Here is a 24,727-nt window from a genome sequence, read left to right as displayed (position 1 = left end):
TCGGCTTAAGCTTGATCAGAAGCACAGAAGCACAGTCAGTCACACAGCAGTGCAGGTTTATGTGTGTCTAGTGTATGAGTGTATTGATAATATTCAAAAGCTACATTCGTTTCCTTGGTGTGAGGGTACTTAAGCCACTGGCTGGTGCTGTAGACTTGGAGACTGGGGTGGGGGGGTTGTCTGTCTGCTCACCCCCCCACCCCTTGGTGAGATTGGACACAGTGCAATTACCGAGCCACACTGTTTAGCCGGTGACACATCGAACATCACAGTGAGACTGACACCTTGGGAGTATCCCCCCTGCAAGAAATTGTGGGGAGCACTGTGGGGCTTGTGAGTCAGCCCAGTGTCTGCTTGATGGGCCTCTGTCTGCGGCTGGTGGCCCAGAGGCGGATCTTTCCAGACTTGCCCTGGTCACCACATTTCTGAAATGCCACAGGCTAGTAAACAGTGTTGTTTGTGGCCTCTGGCCACAGTTCTCGCCTCCTCTGTGGGTCCCAGGGATCAGACTCAGGTCATCATGCTTGGTGGCAAGTACCTTAAGCCACTAAGGATACTGTGGTCTTCACACCTGGTCATTAGGCCTGGAGGCAAATACAGTTGCCCGCTGAGCCATCTCGCTGGCCCAGGTGCCCCTCACTTAGCATGGTCCAGATGAGGCAGGTGTATTGTCTGTTGGCCTTATATACCTGATAAACTAATGGGCCTGTTAACTCTGATATGGTTTTGTGTGTAGGTGTGCATGTGTGTACTTGTATGTCGAAGCCAGGACAACCACAGGTACCATCCACCTTGTCTTGGTATTTTGACATAAAGTTTTTCATTGGCCTGCAGCTCACTACATAGGCTAGCCTGGGCATCTGGTGAGCCCCAGGGATCTGAGTATCTTTACCTCTCAGTGCTGGTATTATAAGAACACGCCTCAGCTTGTACACAGGTGCTGGGAAATTGAGCCCCAATCCCAGTGCTTCTGCAAGGTAACTTTACCAACTGGTTCGTCTCCTCAGCTCTCTCAGGTGGTTTTGATACATCTTCATGTCCACATGCTCTTGACTTAATTTGATTACTTGATAGCTGGTAATATCTCATTTGCATAAATCAGTTGTTTATCGGTCTGTGCCCCCGTGGTTTGGGTTGTCCGGACCACAAGGAGTTTTGTCTTGCAAAAATAAGGTTTGCGCTCTCAACAGCCTCAGTTCACACTCTGAGTGGTGGGAACTTCATAAGGTGAATGGACTGTCTACACAACAGAGGGTCTCCGGGCAGGGCGCAGCCTGCCTTCCACAGGTGTGGCATCACCTTGCTTCTGTCTGAAGCTCCATGCACCACCAACGTCAAGTTCATTTTCTTACTGCACCACACTCCCTTCCTCTTTTGGCCTTTGGGTTTTGGAATCTTAAAACAGTCTGTCTGTGGTTCTTTTTTTCCTTAAGGTTGGAAGGGTGATGCAGCAGGAAAGCTGTCAGTGTGGGCTTCTTGATGCCTTGAGCATCCGTGAGGAGAGTGAGGTTTCCTTGCCCTATTTCAGGCTAGAGCCGGAGGCTGCAGGAAATGCTGGCGACCAGCGCAAGTCTGGAAAGATCCGCCTTTGCACCACCCGCAGCCGTCAGGGGTCCATCAAGGGGACACGGAGCTGACTCAGAAGCTCCACAAGGCTCCCCATAGTTTCTTGAGGGGGCCTCCCAAGGTCTCACTGTGATGATGCTCGATGTGTCACCGGATGAACAGTGTGGCTCAGTCCTTGCACTGTGTCCAAGTGGATTTCACCAAGTAGAGTGAATGGGCAGCCCCTCTGCCCCCAGTTTCCATGTCTACAACAGCCAGGGTCTCTGCAGGAGGTGGGAGAAGATACCCAGAGTCTCTCCTTAGTCAATGTGGGTGATCACCCTGGGATTTGGGGGTCAGCTGCCAAGGGGCTCAGAGTAGGACCAGTTATCAAAGGTCCCAGGGAATTGGGAATCCAGTCTATATCTGGGGACACTTGTGAAATTCAGAGAGAAACTTTCGCTCTTTTTCTTTCGATTTTTTTAACATACATATCCATTTTGTGTATTTATATATTTGTTGGGTGTGTTTGTGTGTGTATGACCAGAGGACAAACGGAAGAACTTGCTTCCTTCCAACTGTGTGGGTCCTGGGGATCAAACTCAAGTCATCATGCTTGGTGGCAAGCCCCTTAAGCCACTGAACCATCTTGAGGCCCCTCAGAGCCTTTACTGTATCTATGTGCGGTATGACATCTCTGAAGGTTAGCATGCATATTTCACAGCAAGGTCTGTCAGCCTTTGGCCCTCTGCTAACGAGACACTCTTGGGGACCCTGGTACGTTCCATACCCATCTTCTTGCAGACAGGCTCTTGAAGCCCTGAGAATAAATGGCCTCTTGTTCCCTTCTTCTGGTCTCTGTGCAGGATGTCCCGGGCCCTCCGTGAATGCCTGGTGGGCTTCCTCCGTGGGCAGCCTGCCAGTCCTGGGGTGCATGGGAAGGCCGTGGGTGGCCCCAGCTCAGTCTGTGGTAGGAGGGGTTGTGGCTTTTCATCTGTTTTCCACCTTTCTCCCAAACGACTTAATTTTGGTCTTCCTGGATATGTAAGGCCTCCAGAAAGTGGTTTATAAAAAGAATCGGCCTCTCTGACTTCATCCGCCCAGTCTCAGGGACGCCAGGACCATTTAGGTCCTTGTCGGAAAAGCAGAACATTTCCTAACGCTGAGGTGGGCAGCTCCAGGCGCCTGGTGACCCGACACTGCAGGGCCAACTTCGCCTCAGGACTTTGATCTGCCTTCTGGGCCTCCCCACAGCCCGGAGTGTGCGTGCTGGGCTGGCTCCAGGTACACCATCCAAGTGCCTTCTCTCCTGACTCATGAGGGCTCTACCCACATGACATCATGCTAGCCTGGGAATGCTTGTTCGCTCTGTTCCCTGCCTCTCTCTCTCCCTCTCTGCCCCCGCATCTTGCCCAGCAGAATGAAGGTGTGGAAGGTTTAGAGGGTGAGGGGGATAACTGGCAAAGATTCTGCTCCCCAGCATGCTCGCCATTTTCCAGCACTTAGCAACTGACTCACAGTGGGCAGAAGCCTGCAGGCTGTGGCCCCAGCTACCTGTGTACCCACAGCTACCTGCACTCTCTCCTCACTGGTCTCATCTCATGTGTGGCCCTCTCTGTCCCTTCTGTCAGAAACACGTGTGCCAACCCTCTTGTCTATACTGGTCTAACTGGTTCCGTTCGGTCTCCTCTTGCCCTTCTGAGGTGTCCCCTTGAGTCTCTTTCCCACCAGGCCTTGTGCTTTTTCATTGCTTGTTTATAGATCTTTCCTTCTAGATGCTTTCTTAGTATTCTGGCCCCCCAATTTGTATGTCCTGTGGTCCTCAGACCCCATTCTGGCTGCCTTTTTCCCCAGCTCTGGCATAGGCATGTGGTGGGGGGGAGGTGTCCCTTGATGCTGATGCTGACTGGGTTGCTGTAACAAGGGACCACACATTTAATGGCTTAAAATACAAACTCTAGGGCTGAGGACATGGCTTAGCGGATAAAGTCCTCAATGTATAAGCATAAAGACCTGGATGGATCTGGACGCTCATCACACACAGGAAAGCTAGGACGTGCTGGGCAAGTAGACCCTCTCTTAATCCCAGCATTCAGTAGGTAGATGCAGGTGGATCTCTGAATTTGAGGGCAGCCTGGGCTACACAGGGAGACTCTGCTTCTTTGTTTTTGTTTGTTTGTTCTGTTTTAAAGGCGGCACAGTGATGTGAATCTATGATCCCACTGTGGAGGGCAGAGACAGGTGGATCCTGGGACTTTTGCTGCTAGCTGGTCTGGGCAACCCCGAACACGAGGCTCCAAGTTCACAGAGAGATCCTATTACAAAACTAAAATGGCATACATATCACAGAGGAAGACACCAGATGTCTGGTTGTCTTCTGGCTTCTAGAAGTGGTTGAGGGTGTTCTGCCAAGAGTCACAGCATGTTGATGTATGATTCTCCACTGTCTCCTTTTACTAAGGATGACTTGGTGGTGACTTTGGACCTTGCAGGTGGCAAGTTATGCCTGAGAGTCCCTGCAGGTGGTGGGCTCTGCCCGAGAGTCCCTGCAGGTGATACACTGTGCCTGAGGGCCCCTGGAGGAGCTCCAGCTGAGTCTCAGGCTGTGATATTGGGGAGCCCCCTCAATTTTGAAGCTTGAATTCAGGGCGGGGAGTCTGTTAAGTGTGTACTTTACTACTGAGCTATGCCTCCCCCGCCCCACACACAACCCAATCCCCCCTCCCTCTCATTTTCATTTTGAGGTAGAGTCTTCCCAGATCGCACAGGCCAGCCTTGAACTTGAAATTGTCCTAGTAGTTAAGATTGTAGGCCTACATCACCATGTGTGACTTTGAGAACACTTTTATGCGACACGCTACCTCGCCGATAAGGAGCACATCACACTCAAGATTCTTCTGACAGCGTCTTTTATTGTTACAGCTCTTTAGTTAGAAGGATGCAAGATGGAGAACAAAGGAAGGACCCCAAGCCCCAGAATGTTCTGACTTATATACTATCAAAGAGACATGATCTGTCCTCATTGGCTTACAGACTGGGGTCTCATTTACATATCCACTGATAGTACTTTCAGCGGGAAAATTTGCGCCTACGAGTGCGCACAGCTGCAGACACCAAGGCCAAGAAGAACCAGGAACAGGAAGCCAGCGCATCTTATAATGGCGAGCGTATAGCTACTTCAGCAAACGCAGCATGGCTCCTAACACTTTTAATCACTTCTCTTTACGACTGTGGGAACCACCAGAGTCTCCCTCCCTTCCAGCCACCATCAGCTGCATTGATATAAACACTCCCCATTTTCAGCTGCAACTAAGATGTCTTGCAGGAACTTCAAGGTCCTTCTGGACCCTCAAGACCCTGGGTGCTAGACCCTCTGGCAGGAATCAAATAAGGTATGTTCCCCAAGGTGGGGACTGGGTTCTGAAATAGGCCTTCACTTGTGGTTGAGTGCCCTCAGACTTTCCAGAGGGCCCCTTGAGTCTTTTTTTTTTTTCTTCAAGAAAAAGACTATCCTTGGTAGTCTTGATATGAGGACTTGCAGGCATCCCCAAGGGAATGGTTGAAGGTTCCTGGGGTTTGCAGACTCGAAATAGCATCAGCGTAGTCAGAAGTCCCAGACAGGACACTCCATCCTCCCACTCTGGAGATTTAAAATACCCACTTTCCATGGTGGTAGAACTTTCCAGGGGAGGGTGTGTTGAGATTCCTGATGTGTGTGTGTGGAGGGCAGCTCCACCCACTTCCCCTCCAGGGTTAGGTTTCTGCAGTTCACAGGTTTCCTTGGGAGGAGGTGCCCTGGACCCAGCAGCTTGCAGTCCACAGCCAGGTTAATTATTAACATCCCAGTGCCTGCATCAGGGTCAGTCCAGGTTCACACCGTTCAGAGCGGGGCTCTAGGGAAGCCTGGGTTTCTGGAGGGGAAAAGGTGACCTTCTGTGTCTTGATGCTGTGTGTGTGTGTGCGCGCGCGCGTGCACACATGCACGTGCTACCATGCAGCCCAGAGGACGTCAGATGAGTTGAGGCTCCCACCTCCTAGAGCCCAAAGAGCCCAAGCAGGCTTCCTGTGTGAGGGCTGTAGACTTCAGAAAGTTATTCCTGCAGGGGGCGCTGTGCCAAGTATCGTACACCCTCACCCTTGAGTTTTATACATTTAAAAAGATAGAGCATCTCTCAGCCCTCATCGGAAAATCTTCTTGTTGCAGTAGATGGAGATTAACAGAGAGACCCACAACCACCTGGATCCCACCCTCCTCTGGCAATGTCTCTGTCCCACACAGTGCAGAGAATGGCAGACACCATGCAGGATCTAACATCCCCCCCTCCCTGCTGAGATGTGACCTAGGGGTCAGGGGATGGGGACAAGGCTTAGGGATAGAGGTTCTTAAATTAGATTTCCTACGCCACACCTAGTTCCACCATGTATAAAGCTTGCCCTGGAGCAATGGCACCATGTCCCCGTGCCCATGTGTGAAATGGAAACTGTATCTGCTGCCTGAACTTACATAGATCAGACCCGTAGCTGTCCTGTGTTGGCCTCCCGGGTGCTGGGACTACAGACGTGTGCCACCATGCCCAACGTGAAAGTGACATCTGACATGACTGAGGGCTGGGGAAAGTTCAGAGTGCCAGGCTTGGAAAGTACCCAGGCTTCAGGAGGGGTGACGATACATGAATGCATGTCTGTTCCTTGGGGCCCAGCACTTGTGGGTTCCCCACCTCTTCTCTCAACCTGGGCTGGGCAGACAGCTGTTGTGCTCTAGGTAATGAAGAATGTCCTGGAGGCCCATTCATGGCTCTCTGAGTTCCTTTGCCGTGCTACGAATAGGGCCAGGAATCCACTTTTCCACACAGTTGAGAAAATGCTGTTGAGTGGGTACCTGCTGTCCCTCTCCCGTGGTCCTGCATCTGATCTGGTGAGGTATCTCTATACCTCCATCCCCCACTGTCTCTTCAGATAAGGTGTGGCTCCTCTGTGCATGCCTGGGATAGGCTGCCAACAGAGATGGCAAGAGGGATTGTCCGCCTTCTTGGCGATCCGGGGATGAGTCACTTCATTTGGCCTCAGTGTCCTGGCCTTTCATGAAAGGCTTAGTATTCATGGGCAGGAAAGCCTGTGTCCCCCCAGTCACAGGCATCGTTTCCCATTCCAGCATCTGCTCCCCTCTCCCTGCACATCTGATATTCCCAACAGTGTTGCCACCCTGGTTTCTCAACTCGTGCTTGGAGCAGATGTCCCCAGTTGACTTGGAGTGACATCTTCAATCCACCGTCTATCAGAGTAGCGAGCTGCTTCAGTCCAGGGAGCAACCCAGGGTCAGGGGCGCCATCAGGCAAACTGGAGATGAAACCAGCCAGATTTCCCTGAGTGTGGCTTTGAAAGCTCTGTAAGATATCCCCCCAAACAAGTTCTGAAGTCACCTCTAAAGGGGCCTCCAGGTAGGAGAAGTAAATGGATCTTGAAGAATAGGTTGTTATTATTACTCAGAGTATTAATATTATTTGGGCTTCAGAGTCTAACTTAGGGTCTTTCAAACTCCATGTGGCCCTAACGAAGCTTTCTTGCCTCCGTAATAAGTCACGGAGAGGACAAACTACTGCAGATCTGAAGACCCCCTAAGGGACAATATAGGCTCTTCCCTGGTGTCTGGTTTCCTGGTTTAAGATGAGAATTTGTAGCATCTTAGTTTGTTTATGATGCTGTAATAAATTTCCCAAGACTGGGAAAGTTACAAGACCAGAAACTGTGTTCATAGCTGTGGAGGCTGGAGGTCAAGGTGCTAGTGGGAAGTGGATCTGGTAAACGTTATTCTGTTTCAAGATGGCGCCTTGTTGCTTGGTCCTCACACAGTGGAAGCCGGGAAAGTACAAAGGGGCTCAAATTCTTTCCTTGGAAACCTCACACAAGGATTGGTCTAGTCCCATCTTCTTCGGCTTGGAAAGCTCCTCTCTTAATATTGTCACATTATGGATTAACTTTCAACGTGAGTTTGGAATGAGGCATGACTCTCCAGCTGGAGCAATGATGTAATTCAACATTTTCTAAATTAGATGTGGGGAGTGTGCATCGGGACCACCCACATTTCCACCTATGGTCCTGGTGATGTTGTCCTTGTCTGGAGTCCCTTGCTTGGCCCCCACCCCCAAGCCTGGGCATGTGACTTGTCTAGGCCACCTAGGTTCTCTGTCCTTTGGTGACTTTGACCCATGAGACAATTGGTCCCCTCACACCTGCCTTGGTGCTAGCTGTCTGAGTCTGGTCATGTCTATGTTTGGTTTCTGAGTGACTATTAAATTCCCAGAGCAATGCTGGTGGATTCTAAGTGGAGACAGGTTAAAAACACTGACTACGTGTCTAGGTACAGCTTGGCTTCCCCACTTGGGTGTGTTGATGAGCCTGGTGGCAGCATAAGGCGTTATGGCTTCCAGCAAGGAGAGAACTTGGAGACCTCTGAGACACATGGACCCGATGACTGGGAAAGGCCAGCAGTTTAGTAGGAGGAGGGGACTGGGACCAACTGGAGACTCTTCAGACTGGCATCTGGTGTTGGCTCCGGCTGCTCTTAGTGGAACACACAGCAATGAGTCTGATTTGTCAAAGGCTCTAGGAGTTTAGAGAAAGTCCCGCCAGGCCTGCCTTCTGCATCTCAGTCCTAGCCACAGAGATCTCCCCTGTAGTGTGGCCAGGATCCCCAACTCACAGGTTGTTGGGAGGATCTGGTGACAGGAAGCTGCCTGAGTTTTCTTCCCCGGAGCCAAGCCAGTGCACTGTGCTCAACCAGCAGTCGCCATATCTGAGGGCTTTGTGTATGAACAGTGAAAATGTTTCCCTGTTCCTGGGAAGGTGGTAACCCCAGGGATGATGGCAGCTGTGAGGGGCCCTGGGAAGGGCCCAGGTTGGAGAGGAACATCACTGCCTCAGTGCCCAACACAACATGCGGGCTTCAGTAACTTTGGCCACCGAAGGGCTCAGAATGTTGAAACTGAGTCTCAATAACTAAAAACTCACAAGAGCTGTTTTGAATACTTTATATATTATATGCAAGGGTGGTGTGGTGTTCATCTACCCATCCTGTTCCACATACCTATACATCCATCACCCTCATCCAACCATCACCCCCATCCACTCATCCATCATCCATCCATCCACTCATCCACCATCCATCCATCCATCCATCCACTCATCCATCATCCATCCATCCATCATCCATCCATCCATCTATCCATCCATCCATCTATCCATCATCCATCCATCATCCATCTATCATCCATCCATCTACCCATCCATCCATCCATCCATCATCCACCTATCATCATCCATCCATCCATCCATCCATCCATCCATCCATCCATCCATCATTCACCCATCCATATATCATCTATCCATCCTCTGTCTCAATCTTTATCAGTTCATCTCTCCATTTATCCACCTATCCACCTACATATCCGTTTATCTGTCCATGTGCTCACCATCCATCCATCCATCCATCCATCCATCCACACACCCACAATCCACTGCTCATCCACTTATCTATTCCCTATCCATCTCTCATCTACCCACTTACTTACCTACCCACCCACCCTTCCATCTTTCATCTGTCTGTTCATTTACTCACTTGACCTATCCATCTACGCATCAACCCATCCATCTTCTCTCCATAAATCCATCCATTGCTCCAATCCTCAGCCAGCTAGCCAGCCTCCTTCCATCTTCAGCAGGGTGCATGTAGCTCTTGGCATGGTGCCAGACACGTGGTGCATGACCTTGTTGGTATTATCTTCTGCCCCAGAAACTTGCAGGTTGTATAATACTTGCCTCTCCTGTGTCCTGCTGGGGTCCCCTGACATACAGTGAAATGGCCTGTGTCAATTCCCTATTCCTGGAAATTCTAGAAATTCTATACTTTCTTCATCACAGCTAAGAGGTCATGTGCCTATGTCCTTTGCTGACAAGTCTGTGTGTAGAGGACAGGTGCCCAGCCCCCGCTTGATGTGTTACACAGAGCTTCTCCTGTCTGTCAGCTGTTGGGCTGGCAGTGTAGCTGAGCTGTGACCTACCTAACCCTGAGCCTGTGTCTCTGTGTCTCCACTCTCCAGGGAGTCGGACCTTTTCTTGCTGGACAGCCGCACCATCTGGGCTTCTGAGGAAGGCTGGTTGGTGTTTGACATCACCGCCACCAGCAACCACTGGGTGGTCAACCCTCGGCACAACCTGGGCCTACAGCTCTCCGTGGAGACCCTGGATGGTGAGTCCCAGACACTAACACCTCTAGTCCCAGGGCAACCTCATACCCCGGGCTTCAGAAGGGGCCTCAGCAGCAGTCCATAAGCTTGTCTTGTCGGCTGCCTCCCCCCATCTCAGCCAGCCTCAATACTCTGGTTTCTCACCTAAATCCAGTGCATCCTCTTGCAGCTTACACAAGAAGACTGGGAGTTGGGCAAACTGGGCCAGAGATGGCCTTGCTGCTCACAGCATCAGCAGGGGTGCAGTCGTGTTAGACATGCAGAATCTTGGGTCAGCTGAGACCTGCTGCATGAGAATGTCACAAGGCTAGAGCCCTGAGGTGACATAATACACTCAGAGCAGCAGGGCGTGCCAGCCAGGTTTTTGGCTCCTGGCCTCCTGGAAAATGGATCAGGGTTGCTGGCATCCCCAACCTTCTAAGTCTTCAGACATTGCCAGATGCTCTCTATGTGGGGAGATTGGAGCACTGAAGACACGTTAGTGGTCTGAGTTGCCATTCTTAGCTGGACCTTCCTGATGTGTTTCCCTCCCTCTCATCCTCCCATGTGTATGTCTGTGTGTGTGTGTGTGGGGGGGGGGGGTGTTTGCACATGACTGAAGGTGACCTCAGAGCAAGAAGCGAGCATCAGATCCCTTGGGATTGGCCTCACCGGGCACTGTGAGATGAGTGATGTGCATCCTGAGAACTGGACTTGGGTCTTCCACAGGAGCAGTGTCTTAGTTACTGCTGTGAACAGACACCATGGCCAAGGCAACGCCTCTAAGGACAACATTTAACTGGGGCTGGCTTACAGGTTCGGAGGTTCAGTCCATTATCATCAAGGCAGAACATGGCAGCATCCAGGCAGGCATGGTGCAGGTGGAGCTGAGAGTTCTACATCTTCATCTGAAGGCTGCTAGCAGAACACTGCTTTTAGGCAGTTAGGATGAGGGTCTTAAAGCCCATGCCCACAGTGACACACCTACTCCAACAAGGCCATACCTACTCCAACAAGGCCACACCTACTCCAACAAGGCCACACCTACTCCAACAAGGCCACACCTACTCCAACAAGGCCACACCTACTCTAACAGGGCCACACCTCCTAATAGTGTCCCTCCCTGGGCAGAGAGCATACAAAGCATCAGAAGCAAGAAGTGCTCTCAGCCATCTTTCCAGCTCCCTTTCCACCAGTTTTGGGGTGTGAGGGAGGAAAGCACTTTGTCTTCATTTGTTTGGGAACAGGAATTACTTGTTCCCCCATAGTCAACAGGATGGAAGTGTGTCACAGTAAAGTGTTTCCCCTAGTGTCCTTTGCCCCAGGTTCTGAGTTCCACTTCCCAGAGGCGACTCCCACTCAGCACTCCTGGGTACCTTTACAGGGATGCCCTCTGGATGCTTAAGAACTTACTATAGATTCTGACCATCTGCTTTGCCTCTCACACAAAGGATGGTGTGGGTCTTAATTACTTTCCTGTCGATGTGATAAGACACCATGGCCAAGGTGACTTATCGAAAAGGAAGTTTATTTTGGCTTACAGTCCCCGAGGCTCAGCGTCCTTGATGGTGAGGACCGCAGACAGCAGGCGTAGCGACAGCGGCAGAGAGAGCTCACACCTTCAAACCGAAACCATGGAACAGCGAGGCAGAAGTAGAAGAGGCCTTTTACTCTCATAGCCCACCCCGGTGACTTACTTCCTCCAGCAAGGCTGCACCGACTCACCTGCCCCCTAAACAGTGCCACCAACAGGGGACTAAGTGTTTAAATGTCAAAGACTATGGAGGACATTTCTCATTCAAACTACCACAGTGTTCAGGTGGCAACGTATCTGGTCCTATCAGCTATTAAAGAGCTTTCTAGTTCATTTTAAGGTGTGTTTTATAACCACACATCGTTAGTGTCTAAAGCCCTGCCTCCTCTCAGTCTGCGACTTTGGACCTGTCGGAATCTTGGCACGCTTGTCTGCAACATGCAGGTGGTAAGGGGTGTGGCCATGGTGTTGTCAGAGGATTTCAGGAGTTGGTATGGGGAGAGATTTAAAATTGTGTCTCAGTGGGGACATCGAGAGGGATGGGGACACTTACCACTAAGCTGACTGAATTTAATCCGTGAGCCCCGTAGAGTAGGAGAGAAATTCACGCAAGGTGTCTTCCACACATGTATCCTGGCATATGTGTGCCTCCCAGAGGATTTCCCTGGGCACCTTTTAAACTGAAGATTCAAGTTGAATAGGTTTGGAGTGTGGGAAAGCTTGTCTTCCATGACAGCCTCTTCTGCTCCCCAGGATGCTGGGTGCTGGTTCCTGGACCACGCTGTGAGTAGTCTGAGCTTAGATGTGGTCTGAATAAACTGTGACTGTCACTACCACTGTGAGCATTGGAGACCTGATCGTTTCTCCTCTTGCAAATGGGAGTGGAGTGAGGAGCACTCCTTTTCCGGCCCTTTTCCGCTGAGCGAGTAAAGCTCACGTCCTAACTCGACCCTGGCTGTGCTGCTTGCAGTCACATCTTCAATCTGCCCAGTGTTGATGCCCCCCAGATGCCTCCAGGGGTGTAATGGGTTTGAGCTCTCACACCTGCCCTTCCTGACTCAAGACCCAACAGGACAGAGGCACCTTGTCTGGTAGCATCTCTCTCCTCCTGAGAGGCGTGGCCTTTCCCATTGCAAAAATTGACAATCTTTGATTTTTTTTTCCCCTTCGTGTTGTGTGTGTATCTGTGTACTCATGAGTGTGTGTGTGTGTGTGTGTGTGTGTGTGTGTGTGTGTCAGAGAACAACTTGAAGAAGTCTCCTCTCTCTTACCGAGTGGATTCCAAACTCAGCTGGCTAGGCTTGGTGGATAGCACCTATACCCTCTGAGCCATATTGCCTTCCCACCCCCGGCTTTTTCTCTGCATGGGTTCTGGGTGGTCCTCAAAGTCAGGTCCTGTGCTTTAGAGGCAAGCCCTTCACTGACTGAGCCGCCTTGCCCTATTTTTTTGTCTGCCTGGGCCTCTGGTGGTCGTCTTCTGTTCCATTCCAGACCTCTGCAGTTTAGTTTGGTTTCTTAATACTTGTGGCCCCTGACAGGAGCAGACATGATCACTTTCTCCTCTGTGGTTTCTGGCCTTTACCTCTTTCCCCTCCTGTGAGAGGCCATGGCTTCAGTCTGGACCCTAGCTAGAATCTTGAGAATGACAAAGGACAGTCTGGCTTAGGCATCCCCCCCCACCACCCCGTTTTTTTTCTTCTACAGCCCAGGGCTGTGGGAGCAAGATGTGGAGAACTGGAACAATCCTGATCTTGCCCCCACCCTGCCCACCTTCTAGAACATTCTTTTTGTGAAAGCTCACCTAAGTTCAAGGCTGAGTGTAGACCAGTGTTTGGGATGACTCTGTGCTTTCTGGACTGTTCCCTTTCTCCTCCTCTCCAACTCTTTACCCTTTCCCGGCCCCTGAGACGAAGCCAGGTCCCTAGAAAGTTCCAAAATTCCAGAGATCTGTCCTCTACATCAGGAGCTGGTAAATGAATGCCACATGAATGTCACCCTGGTGACTACTCTCTGCTTGAAGGTTGCTCTTGTCACTTTTTAGTCTTCCTGTTTTTTCCTGTGTGAGTGAATGTGCACATGTGTGTAGGTGTGGGCATACCTGGGTGGGTGTGCACAGATACATGTTCACATGGGCGTGTGGAAGTCAGATGTCAAGATCAGCTGCCAGCCTGTATCTCTCTTTCTCTCCGCCTAATTTTTTTCTTTTGGACAGGGTTCCTCCCTTCCTCTCTCAATCCAGAGCTCACTGATTGGCTAGACAGGCTGCCCAGTAAACTTTAAGGATCTACCTGTCTCTACTTCCCCAACCCTGGGTAGCTGAGGCTACCCAGGCATTCCATGCTCGGCTTCACACGTGGTTGCTGGGAATCCAATCATGTCCTTGCACTTGGCTGGTGAGCGCTTGACCCCACGAGTCATCTCCCCAGCCCAAGTCTTCATATTTTAAGATGATTTCCAGCAAACCAGAAGAAAACTCTGCTTGGCACAAGAAGTGATATCCCCTTCATCGTCCACAGATGTGTCTAGTGGCACCAGTCACGCCCATCTGACCCGTGGTCCACAGCAGCTCTTGAGCCCCAATTACAGAGTTGAATAGCTGTGGCAGACACCCGATAAGCTGCCAAGCTGGGTGTATTGGCTCTTTGGAAAGAGATAACTTCTGGGGGGAGCTTATGATGCTGGGTCTGCACCAGCCTCCCTCAGCCGGTGCTTCCTGAGGGGCCACAGGTGCCCCTCGAAGGGAAGGGGTCACCTCTGCTAAAGATGAGGAAGACCAGCTGAGTTAAGTAAACAGCACAGGAGAGGAAGCTGATACCGAGATGACAGAGCCCTCGGGGCTCCAAGTATCAACAGCTCATCCGGAAGTCCTCTCCAGCCCGTCAGGCTGGTAGCTAAAGTAATTTTGTACCGTCAGAACGAGGCTCGCTCTGTCCCTGCTTCCTGGATAAGGCACAGAAGAGAAGGCGTACCTGTCCAGGAAGGCCTTTCATTGGTCGCTGGGCCAGGGAAGAACTGCCCTCAGACCATCCAGACAAATACACTGAAGTTATTGGCTGTGTGAGTGAGGACTTCTGGGATGTGCTACAGGGTGGGGTGACTGGCACTTCCTAGCTTCAGGTTCACAGTTTTCCCTATCCCTTGGTCTCCAGTGAGAGGTCCATTAGAGTCACCTGGGTGCACAGGTCCCATCTGCACGCACCAACAGCAAGTCCCTGAGGGTGTCTCATGATTGTCTTCTTGGGCACCTTGGGGTCTGGCTAGGTAACAACAACACTGTGACCCCGCATACCCCATGCTGAGGACACCCTGCTTATGTAGAGAACCGGCTGACAAAGACTCCCCTCCTGCAACCACGTGGGTAAAGGTAAAAGGCTCACAGGGCCCACTGGGAAGTCAGTGTGACCAGCAGCTACTGTGTCCTGGGCCTTGAGCTGGCAGCAGAGTCCTCTGTGCCCACCCTGGGAACGTGATGTTTTGGAAGTTCCTGCGGAAGTCAAGCTCAGGGTGGTACCAGGGTCCGAGGAGGCAGATTACCAGTCCTCACCCTGACTCTAAAAGTAAATCAAGACCTCCAAAGCTTGAGGCCACGCTTCCTGAATGGAGGAGACCTGTCTAGTGGCGGCCAGAATTTGGAGCTGATTGCCTGCCAGGCCTCAGTTTCCCCTCCCTGCTCAAGGACATCTGCTTCCATCCGAGTGTGGCGTCAACACCACAGAGTTCCTTCTGGAAGCCCAATGTTTTTCGGCCTGATGTCAGACCCTACTGGATGGCAAATTGCAGAGTCCCCAGCATGCTAGATGTTCACTTCCTCCATCTGGCCCTGAGGGAGGTCCTGGGTCAGAGGTGCCCTTCCCAGACCACCCAGGCGGTGTGCAAAGCTTGCCTGTTATTCCTCCTTCCAGCTGCAACCCCCCCATTAGTCACCAAAGCATCACAGCTGGGTTCCGTGTGTGTGTGTGTGTGTGTGTGTGTGTGTGTGTGTGTGTGTGTGTGTGTGTGTGTTGGGGCGGAAGTCAATACTCTCCGGACACCTTGGCTCCCAGAGACAGGCATGCAGCATTGGGAAGGATGGATAGATGAATGCTGTAGGGGTGGGGGGAGGGCTGGTGACCCTGTTTTTAACGCAGAAAAGACCACAGGAGAGGTGCTGGCTCCCTCTACCCAAACTCCATGGACTTCTTTTTCCCGTTCCTGGCCAGCCATATCCTGCACACCAGACTGGTGCTGGATGTAGGGGTGGGAGTCGGGTGGAATAGGAGAGAAGCGAGGGACTCTCTGTGCAGGCTCCTGTACTTTGAGTTGGTGTCACTCCAGGCTCTGGTTCACCTGTAGTTACTGGAAGCAGGACAGTTCCATAGTCCCTGGGGGCATCATTGCTGCTCCTCAGGTTTCTGTCATGTGGTTTCATCCCAGCAAAGCTCTTGGTGTCTCCGTTCCTTCATGTTCTCCATGGACATGATAACATTACCTCTTCTGGGAGGAGGAAGAAGGTGAGCTTATGGAAAGTGTTAAGCCCTGGGGCAGCCCTGCCTCTGTGTTCCCGAATGGCAGATGTCTGTATTACTGTGATGTCCTTAATTCTCACAGTCACCCTGCCGGGGGAGGCTAGCGGTCCCTGGAGGCCAGCCTTCACCAACAGCCATCTAGAAATGAGGAGACAGAGGCAGAAGCTAGGGGGTTAAGTCACATGGCTCTCAGTGCTAAACTTGGGACTCAGACTTGGGTCCCTAGTTCTCCAATGGAAACACCTTTTAGAAATGTGGGTGCCAATGACCTAGTCGGGGAGAGACTTGAGGGGACAGTGGGTAGTAAGGGGCTGTGCTAGGGTCAGCTGGGCAGATCAGACAGAGGCTCAGGTCTCTCCACCTCTGATTATCATCTTCCCTCTTCTCCCCTGGGGTGAAGAGAGCTTAGAGAGAGAGAAGGGATTCCCTGCATGGCCTACAGGATGAGCGTGCCTCCACACGCCACGGCCTGTGGTCCACTGTTTATGATTGTGTGGCCTGAGTTATCCTGGCTTCAGTGAAAATAAGACATTTTCTCAGCGCTGGGTAGTGATTTGTAATCACAGCCAGTGGGAGGTAGAGGCAGGTGGATTGCCACGAATTTGAAGTTAAACTGGGTTTCTTTCATATAGTTCTACGACACCTAGAGCTATAGATTGAGACTCAAATAGAAAACCAAAACCAAACCATTAAAAAAAAAAAAAAAAGTTTCCTCCCTTATGAAGACCTCACGCCTGGGCTTATGTTTGAAGAGTCAGCAGACCCCACTCCCAGACCCCCTGTATCCTGGTTGATGTGGTGACTCCACGGCGCCATGGAGCCACGCTGAGCCCACGTGTTAGAAGCAGCTTTCTGCAGCTCATAGCCTTTTGGTCCACATTGGTTGGAAGCTGCAGTCACTCAGCAAACAGCCTGAAAAGTGCATTTGCTGTCATGTGACCCATAGCCTCTCCTAAAGAGGTGGGCGGGAGACGGAGGCCTCACCCTGAAGGATGGAGAGACATGCTCTGAAGGGCTTCCCGTGGTCCACAAATGGACACACCCACTTCCCCAAGGTGTGATTTAACCCCAGCGGCTACTATAGTGAGAGAAGCCAGTCCCAGACACACACTGACTCCCACCCATGCGGAGGCACCTTGTTTCCACCATGAGGATGCCATTCATCCTGTCCTACTTCTTGTGGTCCACCCCAGGCCCCACTCTACTCTCTTGCCTGCTCCAAAGGGAACACCCCCCATCCCCCCACCCCACCCCCGTAGGCCCTGCCAATCCCAGAAGCCCATAGGGTGCTCTTATCCAGCTCCATCCAGCTGCTTGGTCTCCTTGCAACTGCTTCAGGGCCTTCTAGGGCTTATGCCCCATCTCCTGAGCTTCAGGGCCACAGGGCACCTTCTTCTTTATACCACACCTCTACCTTTCAAAGTTTCTCTTGCTCTCTCTTCCTCTCTCTCTCTTTCTCTCTCTCTTCCTCTCTCCGTCCTTCTCCCCCCCCATCCTCCCTCCCACCCTTTCTCCCTGTGTATATGTGTGTGTGTTGCCCAGGGATTCTCTGCCCTGGCACATGGGGGCATGTGCTCTTTCTTCTTGACCATCCCAAAGGAATCCAATATGGTCACAGGGCATTTAAAGGACCAAGGGGAATGTGCTGTCCAGATGTGGTGCTGAGGCATCTGTGGAAGAAAGCAGGAAGCGAACCTCCGGCTTGAGGTTGGGGACAGTCTGGCATAAGGCCAGTCTGGTGGGTAGCTTCTCTTGAAGCACAGCTGGCCAGAGGCACCTCTGCACTCCAGGATTACATCACTTCCTTTTTGCCCAGAATCCCAAAAGACAGAGAACAGAAGAGGCCCAGTGGCTCTTCCTGTCCTCCCAGGGTCCAGCCGACTGTTTAGGTCTGGGTAGAATTGGGTCATCGGGGCCAGAAGGAGGTCACAAATGTTCGCTACAGTCTCACTTGTCACTGGGACCTTAGTCCTTCCAATGTAGTGGCTGGAATCAATTTTTCTATAATTGATGAAGAACATTCTTGGGTTCTCAGCAGGGTGACTGGGGTCCTGAGCCTAGAAAGCAAAGAAGCCACAGGAAAGCATGCCCTCTATGTGGGAGGATGCACCCTCCTTTTCCAGATGCTCCATTCGTACTTCCTGCCTGCTCTGGGATATTTCCAAGAGCTTGTCAGCTGCTGGGCTCTCTGCTCCTGCTCGTGCCCATCTGGGTGCCCTAGTGTGCCTATTGGTCCCTGCCCTCAACTCACTTCCCAAAGCCCCATGCCTGCCTGATGGCTTCCTGGAAGGCCCCCCTTAGGCCTTGACCTACATCCTGGCCTGGTCCTTTTTCGGCTTGTGGATCCTTTCTCCTGACAGCTGTCTGGTTTCTTTGGGAAGTGGTGCAAAGTAAAGTGTTTGAGTCAGTTAGCCAGGTGTGGACTCGTCCCCACAGTCTGCTGCAGCAACGCGCATCTGTGTGAAGAAGGGTTGTTATCACACTGGCTCTTAACAGAGTTATGCTGGTGTTTTATCTTTGGGGAGTACCTGTGGTCTGGTCTCGAACTTGTTATGTAGTTAAGGGTGACCTTGAACTTCTGATCCTTCCTCCTCTATTTTCCCGATGCTGGAATCACAGGCATGCACCACCAGGCCTGGATGTATGCAGAGATCAAAGCCAGGGCTCTGTGCAGGCTAGACCAGCACTCTACCAGTCGGCTGCTCCCAACTCACCTGTAGTTTTCCTTATGATGTGTATGTAAACAAGCGGGCCTAGTCAATGTGGGTTAGAGTGAATGCCAGCAAATGCCTGTGGGATATTCTAGAGGCTGGATGTTTCAGGTTCGGAGGGGACTTGTTTGCTTTCACCAACTCTAGTTAGCTTGAGGGCAGCCAAAGGCTGCACTTCTGACTGCTCACTGGCTGTGTTCTAATAAAACTTTATTTGCTAAAGCGGGCAGTCGGCCAGATGCAGTTTGCTGACTCCTGGGCTACAATATCTGTGGTATCAAGGCTTCCCCCTTTTCGCCCATCACTTAAGCACAGTGGTATTTTGTCCTGGGCCTCATCACGGCACACTTGGCAAAATGGCTTCCTTAGGTCCCCAGGTGTGGAGGGAGACGGGCCTCAGTGGGTAGGATAAGCGATTCACACTTCTTCTCATGCCTGCCTTGTTAAGGAGGAACACAAGTCCAAGAAGCCAGCAGCACCCAGCCCCAGCACAAGTGAGGCAGGAGAAATTCTGGTCTGCAGCCTCCAGGGAGGAGGGAGGCCAGAGACCAGGGTTGGGCAGTGAGGTCAGCAGCTCCCTCTGTCCTCTAAAGGTGCCTCAGATCACACCTCTGCTTTTCTGCCTGGGCCTCTCAGAAGGCCTCCTGAGCTCCCCCGCCCCTCCCGCTGGACAGCGTGATCCAGGAACTGGAGGCATGAAGGACCTAGCTCCTGCTACTCATCAGGAAACAAGGCAGGTTCCCATGACAACCTCTGTGTGGCTGCTCCCCACTTTGTCCATAAGTATAAATGGACTGTGGCGTGTGTGTGTGTGTGTGTGTGTGTGTGTGGTGAAATACTACTCAGCAATGAAAAGGGTAATAATGCAAACATGGTGCTTCATAGAAGAATCTGGAAGCCGTGCAGATTGAAATAAGTTAGCGCAGAAGACTGGCGAGTCCATGTGACAGGTCAAGAAAATATAGAGCCCCAGTGAAACCCCAAATTGCACTTCGTAGATCAGGATAGTGACCTGAGAAACTGGATAACTAGCTACCTGGGGGTGGGTAGCGTCTGTACGATGGCAGTGGTAATGGACTCTCTCTGACATATGCATCCCCAGACCCCAGACAATGGTACCATGGTGGCCTCTGAGAGCAGCATCCTCCTGCTGAGACCCGGAAAAGGGTGTGTGTGTGTGTGTGTCTGTGTGTCTGTGTGTCTGTGTGTCTGTGTGTCTGTGTGGGGTGTGGGGAGTGTTCGTGTGTGTGTGTGTGTGTGTGTGTGTGTATCTGTGTGTGAGGTATGTGTGTGGGAGTGTGTGTGTTTCTGTGTGGATGTGTATATGTATGTGTCTGTGTGGGGTGTGGGGGATGTTTGTGTGTGTGTGTTTGCGCCTGTGTGGGGTGTTTGTGTGTGTATCTGTGTGTGTGTATGGGGTGTGTGTGCGTGTCTGTGTGTGCTGACTCAGCTGGCTGTTGCAGGCATTGACACCCATGGCATCATACATATTTGCAAAACAACGCCATTAAAAAAAACACAACCTCTAAAAAGTCATTTGTATTATTTCTTACTTTTAAAAGGAATAAAATAAACAGGCTGGGCTGTGACTTGGTGGAGACTTCCCACCCTGTTTGAAGTCCTGGGTTTGATCTCTAGCACCTCGTAAAGGGGTTGCATGATGCACGCCTGGAATTCCAGCACTCCAGAGGCAGAGGCAGGAGGACAGGAAGTTCAAGGCCAGCCCTAGGTATATAATGAACTGAACACTAGCCTGGGCTACATGAGAAACCTTGTCTCAAAACAGGGGAGCAGCAACAAAGAGGGCCAGCAGAGTCACCTCTGGCCTCATCCTAACTCCCTGGCAGGCAGGCAGGTGTGTGTGCCTCTCCAGCTTTTTATGGTTCTGAGGAGATCCTCAGGACACAGTGAGAAAAATGTCTTGTCCCAGCCTCAAGGAGACAGAAGATACCAGTTAAATGTGAGTGACGATTAATCCTAACGGCTTCAGCGTGGTCCTGCATGTAGCAAGAGTATTTGCTTTTCTGAAGTTCCTATTCAGTTGGGGCAACCTGCTTTCTTATTTCCAAAACTTGCCTTTTCACGGGCAAATCTGTGGGCTTGGAGAGAAACACTTGTTCCGCTAATCCCCAGCTAAAATAAAAATATTTTCTAATTTGCCAAGGACAGATTTTATGGTTCAAAGTATTGTGTGTGTGTGTGTGTGTGTGTGTGTGTGTGTGTGTGTTTGTTTCTGTCTGGATTAATGAATTCACCCATTTCTACCTCATGTCAGTGACCTTGCTGGATATTTAGATACAGATACTCAAAACAAATAATTACAAGTAGTATCTGTAACTGCCATGCCGAAGCATCTCGAGGGGAGAGAAATTCCTGTACATAATTACCCCCCCCCCCTTTTTTGGCTGCCCCTTGTTCAATATTAAAAAGAAGAATACAGCGTGGTGGCTTGAGTCTGCAATCCCAGCCCTCAGGAGGAGAGGAAGGAAGATGGTGGTGGGTTCAAGGCTGGCCTGGGCCGTGTAATAAGACTCTCTTTATCAAGTCTATGTGTGCCTGCGTGTGCATGTGTGTGAGTGTATATTCGCATACCTCTCTATATGACAGGTCATGTCGTTGTCATATAACAGTTACCAGTGCTGGCCACAAACCCAGGGCTTCCTCCATGCTGGGGACGTACTTACCTGAGAACTGCATCTCGATGATTTGTTTTGATTACTTGGCATATGAGCATCTAAGATGAGGCAGAGTAAGCAGCCAACTGTAGCTTCCATCCAGGACCTTTTGCTTCTGAAGGGACATGTGACATTGTCTGGGGTCCTGGGTGGAGGTTGCTAGAGCACCCTCCAGCGCACAGAACCCCTTCCAGGGGCCCATACGTGTAGCATACCTTCCTGCCCTCCTTGTTTCCCACGTGCCTGGCTGGGGTTTCTGCTTCTAGGCTCTTAGGAATAAGGCAGCTGTGGACTCTAGTGTGTGGAGCATGGAGTGGGCTGTATTACTTACACGGCTGTTACAAAACACCCCAAAAACAACTTCAGGGAGGAGGGCTTCCTGTGGCTCATGGTGTGGGAAGCCGGTCTGTCTCTGCAGAGAAGTTCCAGCAGCTGGTCACGGAACACCCTCAGCAGTCAGGAAGCAGGGAGAGACGAATGCTGGTACTTAGCTCACACTCTCTCAGTGTGGCACCTCGGACCACATTCATGGTGTTTTCCTCTTCAGTTAAACCTCTCGGGGAAAGCGACCCACAGCCACAGAGGTGTGTCGCTGATTCTAAATTTAGCTGTCATTCTTAATAAGGTGTGTTTAAGTCTTTCTAAAGATGTCAAATGCAGTTGGGTTGTCTTCCAGCTTTATAAGAAAACACAACTCTTATTCCTCGATAGGTGTTGAGGGCAGATGCATGTGCTCCTGAGGGCCAGCTCTGTGCTAGGCCCAAAGACGGCTTGTGCCCATGTTCTCTGTTGCCAGCCTCTGGTGTGTGTGTGTGTGTGTGTGTGTGTGTGTGTGTGTGTAGGTGGGGAAAGTAATTTCAGACTCTAGACTTAGTCATCGAAGTGGGACATTCATAGTGATGGTTGGGGTGAGAACTTAGGCTACAGGCTGGCTTGACTCAGTGACAGCTGTGTCACAGGAGCCCCTCTCTGAAGTGTCTTTCCACGAGTAGCCCTCTTTTGGAAACATGGTTTCCCTGGAGTCAGTAGGTGGAGATAGTTTCTGCACTGCTAAGAATAGGATTCTTCTGAACATGAGAACAGCAAGGGTGTTTTCTAGAAATTTCTAGCAGTTTCTCTGGAAAATTCTAGAAACTTCTCCCTTCCACGTTTTGGCTGAACTGGGTCACGTCTCACCCCTGAGCAGTGACAGTGAATGTTTGGGAAGATTAGGTGCCTCTTGTCAAACCGCCTTCCACCCAGCCCTGAGGCCAGGGCAGAGTGACCTTGGGCAAAGCTGCCTGGGTGAGAAAGGTGTGCCATTAACTGGGGAAATGGGGACGTGAGACCAAGGGCCTCATCCAGTCTACATGGGTGGAAATCAAGGCTATGCGGCCACTGGTGGCAAGTGTGGGCTTTGGCTCCTTCTTAGCAGAGGTTGAGGTGGGTGGAGGTGGGTTTGTTGGCAGCTTCTGGCCCTAGTCAGCAGGTCAGAAGGGCTTCGGGGACTGGGGCCACGCTTGGCGCCTGGATTTAAGGGGTCCAGAGAGGCACGGGGCTTGAGGCAAGGCCTTTTTATTCTATCCTAAAAGCCTTCCAGGGGGAAGTGCAATTCCTTGGGGCCCAGCTTTAATGGTTTCTTTTATAGACTCACTCTCGTTATAGATGGATGAACTGGGGGGGACCCTGCTCAAGAATGCAGGAGAGACGGACGGACGCTGAAAGGAGGGGAAGGTGAATCGTGGGGGTTGGGAAATGTGCTTTCTTACACGCAAACTCTTAAAAAATCCATTCTAACTGCCATACTAAGCCAGACACTGGAAGCTGGGCTTTCCCCATCTCTGACCTGCCTGGGGAACACTAGCTGGTGTGACTTCCAGCCGTCACTTTGGCTGGCCTTGGCTCTATACCTGAACTTGGGGGTGTAGTAATTGCACCGGTGAAGCGCCTTGTCTGTGGTCAAATTGAGTGTCGTTGATTTCTGAGTTGCACATATTTTAGGCAGGTGGCTCTGCCTCTCTGATCTTGTCCTGCTGTGGACAGTCAGCATCATCTCGTCTCCATCTGATGTTTCTAAGGCTTTCATTGTTGTTTCATGGGGAAACAGCATGCTTATCTCCAGAGCCTTGGCACAGCCCAGGACCTGGGTATGAGTTGTTTCTCCCAGTGATATGACAGAATAACCCACAAAAGCAGTAAGCTCAGGTCTGGTGTGTCTCATGGCTCATGGGTGCCATCCGTCTACCATCCATCACAGTATCGAGAGTGTGAGGCAGCTGGGCACACCGTGTCCGCCGCCAGGAAGCAGGCAGAGATGAGCACCAGTGCTCAGCTCCCCATTCATCCCAGGATCCCAGTCCCTGGGATAAGACCCACGCTTGAGGCTTGTCCAGCTCGGCTAACCCAGTCTGGAAACTCTTTCATAAATATAACCAGAGGTTTGCTGACTTTGACAATCATGATTGGTCAGCACAGCCTGGATGCTCTTTGCTGCATTTTCGACCTCAGGTTTCAGGGTTACCAGGCTTTCTTGGAGTTCCTTTTCTCGCCCCACCTTGATCCCTCCTAATTAGGGGAGCCTCCACACGGTGCTGTGTCCCCTGGACTCTCTGTGGAAGAGAGAGGGTACCTGGGCACCACTGTCATGTTCGTCTGGCCTCAAATCCCCTCAAGCGGAACTAAGCACAGCTCTGTACCATGGTGGGAGGAGGGGGGTCTATTAAATCGAGGAGAGCAGCCACCCAGGAAGCCTGGCCTGACCTAGGTGTCCTCACTCCCCAGGCAAAGCTTGTCCATTTTTTCTGCTAGGACCTCTTACTGGCCACATGACTCTAGCCCTAACCCATGGTACCAAGAAGGGATTTCACACAGCATCTGCTAAGCTGAACTGAACTTTGTCTCCAGTGTTCTACTCTGTAGCCCCTGACTTGGTTTCCCATCTTTGTAAAGCCGCCACAGCTTTAGGCCAAGGATGTGCCAGTCTCACAGAACTGTCCTTTTCTCAGTCCCTTTGCTGTCTCTCAGCGAACTCCTTCAGTTTTCTTCAAAACACAGCAGAACCTGCAATTTTCCAGGTCTGAGACTCATTACTACCACCAGACACACACAGGGACATGCTTCTCTCTGTCGCTGTGTGTGTGTGTGTGTCTCTATGTGTGTGTCTCTGTGTATATGTGTCTGTGTGTGTGTGTGTGGTATTTATATATGGTGTGTGTGTGGTGTCTATATATGGTGCATGTGTAGTGTGGTGTATGTATGGTGTGTGTGTGGTGTGTGTCTGTGTGTGTGGTGTGTATGTGTGGTGTGTATGTATGGTGCGTGTGTGGTATGGTGTATGTTTGGTATGTGTGGTGTGTGTGTGGTGTGTGTGTGTAGAGTGTGTCTGTGTATGTGCTGTGTATGTGCTGTGTGTGTGGTGTGTGTGGTATGTGTGTGGTGTAGTGTGTGTATGGTGTGTGTGTGTGGTGTGTGTGGTGCGTGTGGTATGGTGTATGTATGTGTGGTGTGTGTATATCTATGTGTGTATATGGTATGTGTGTATGTGTGGGGTGTGTGT

The 24,727-nt window shown here is 51.2% G+C and overlaps 1 protein-coding gene across 1 annotated transcript in view; it reads left to right on the top strand.

Moving 5' to 3' along the window:
- Nucleotides 1-24,727, top strand: part of Bmp7 (bone morphogenetic protein 7) — a 72,962-nt gene that overhangs the window by 36,246 nt on the left and 11,989 nt on the right. Inside the window, exon 3 of the mRNA XM_034495812.2 lies at nucleotides 9,642-9,790. Within this exon, the coding sequence (XP_034351703.1) occupies nucleotides 9,642-9,790 (149 nt within the window). The remainder of the gene's footprint in view (nucleotides 1-9,641; nucleotides 9,791-24,727) is intronic.

This window comes from Arvicanthis niloticus, chromosome 2 (assembly GCF_011762505.2).
Source record: "Arvicanthis niloticus isolate mArvNil1 chromosome 2, mArvNil1.pat.X, whole genome shotgun sequence".
In the NCBI taxonomy this organism is placed as follows: Eukaryota; Metazoa; Chordata; class Mammalia; order Rodentia; family Muridae; genus Arvicanthis; species Arvicanthis niloticus.
Note: the sequence above shows the minus strand (reverse complement) of the source record. Positions and strands in the feature narration are given on the sequence as shown.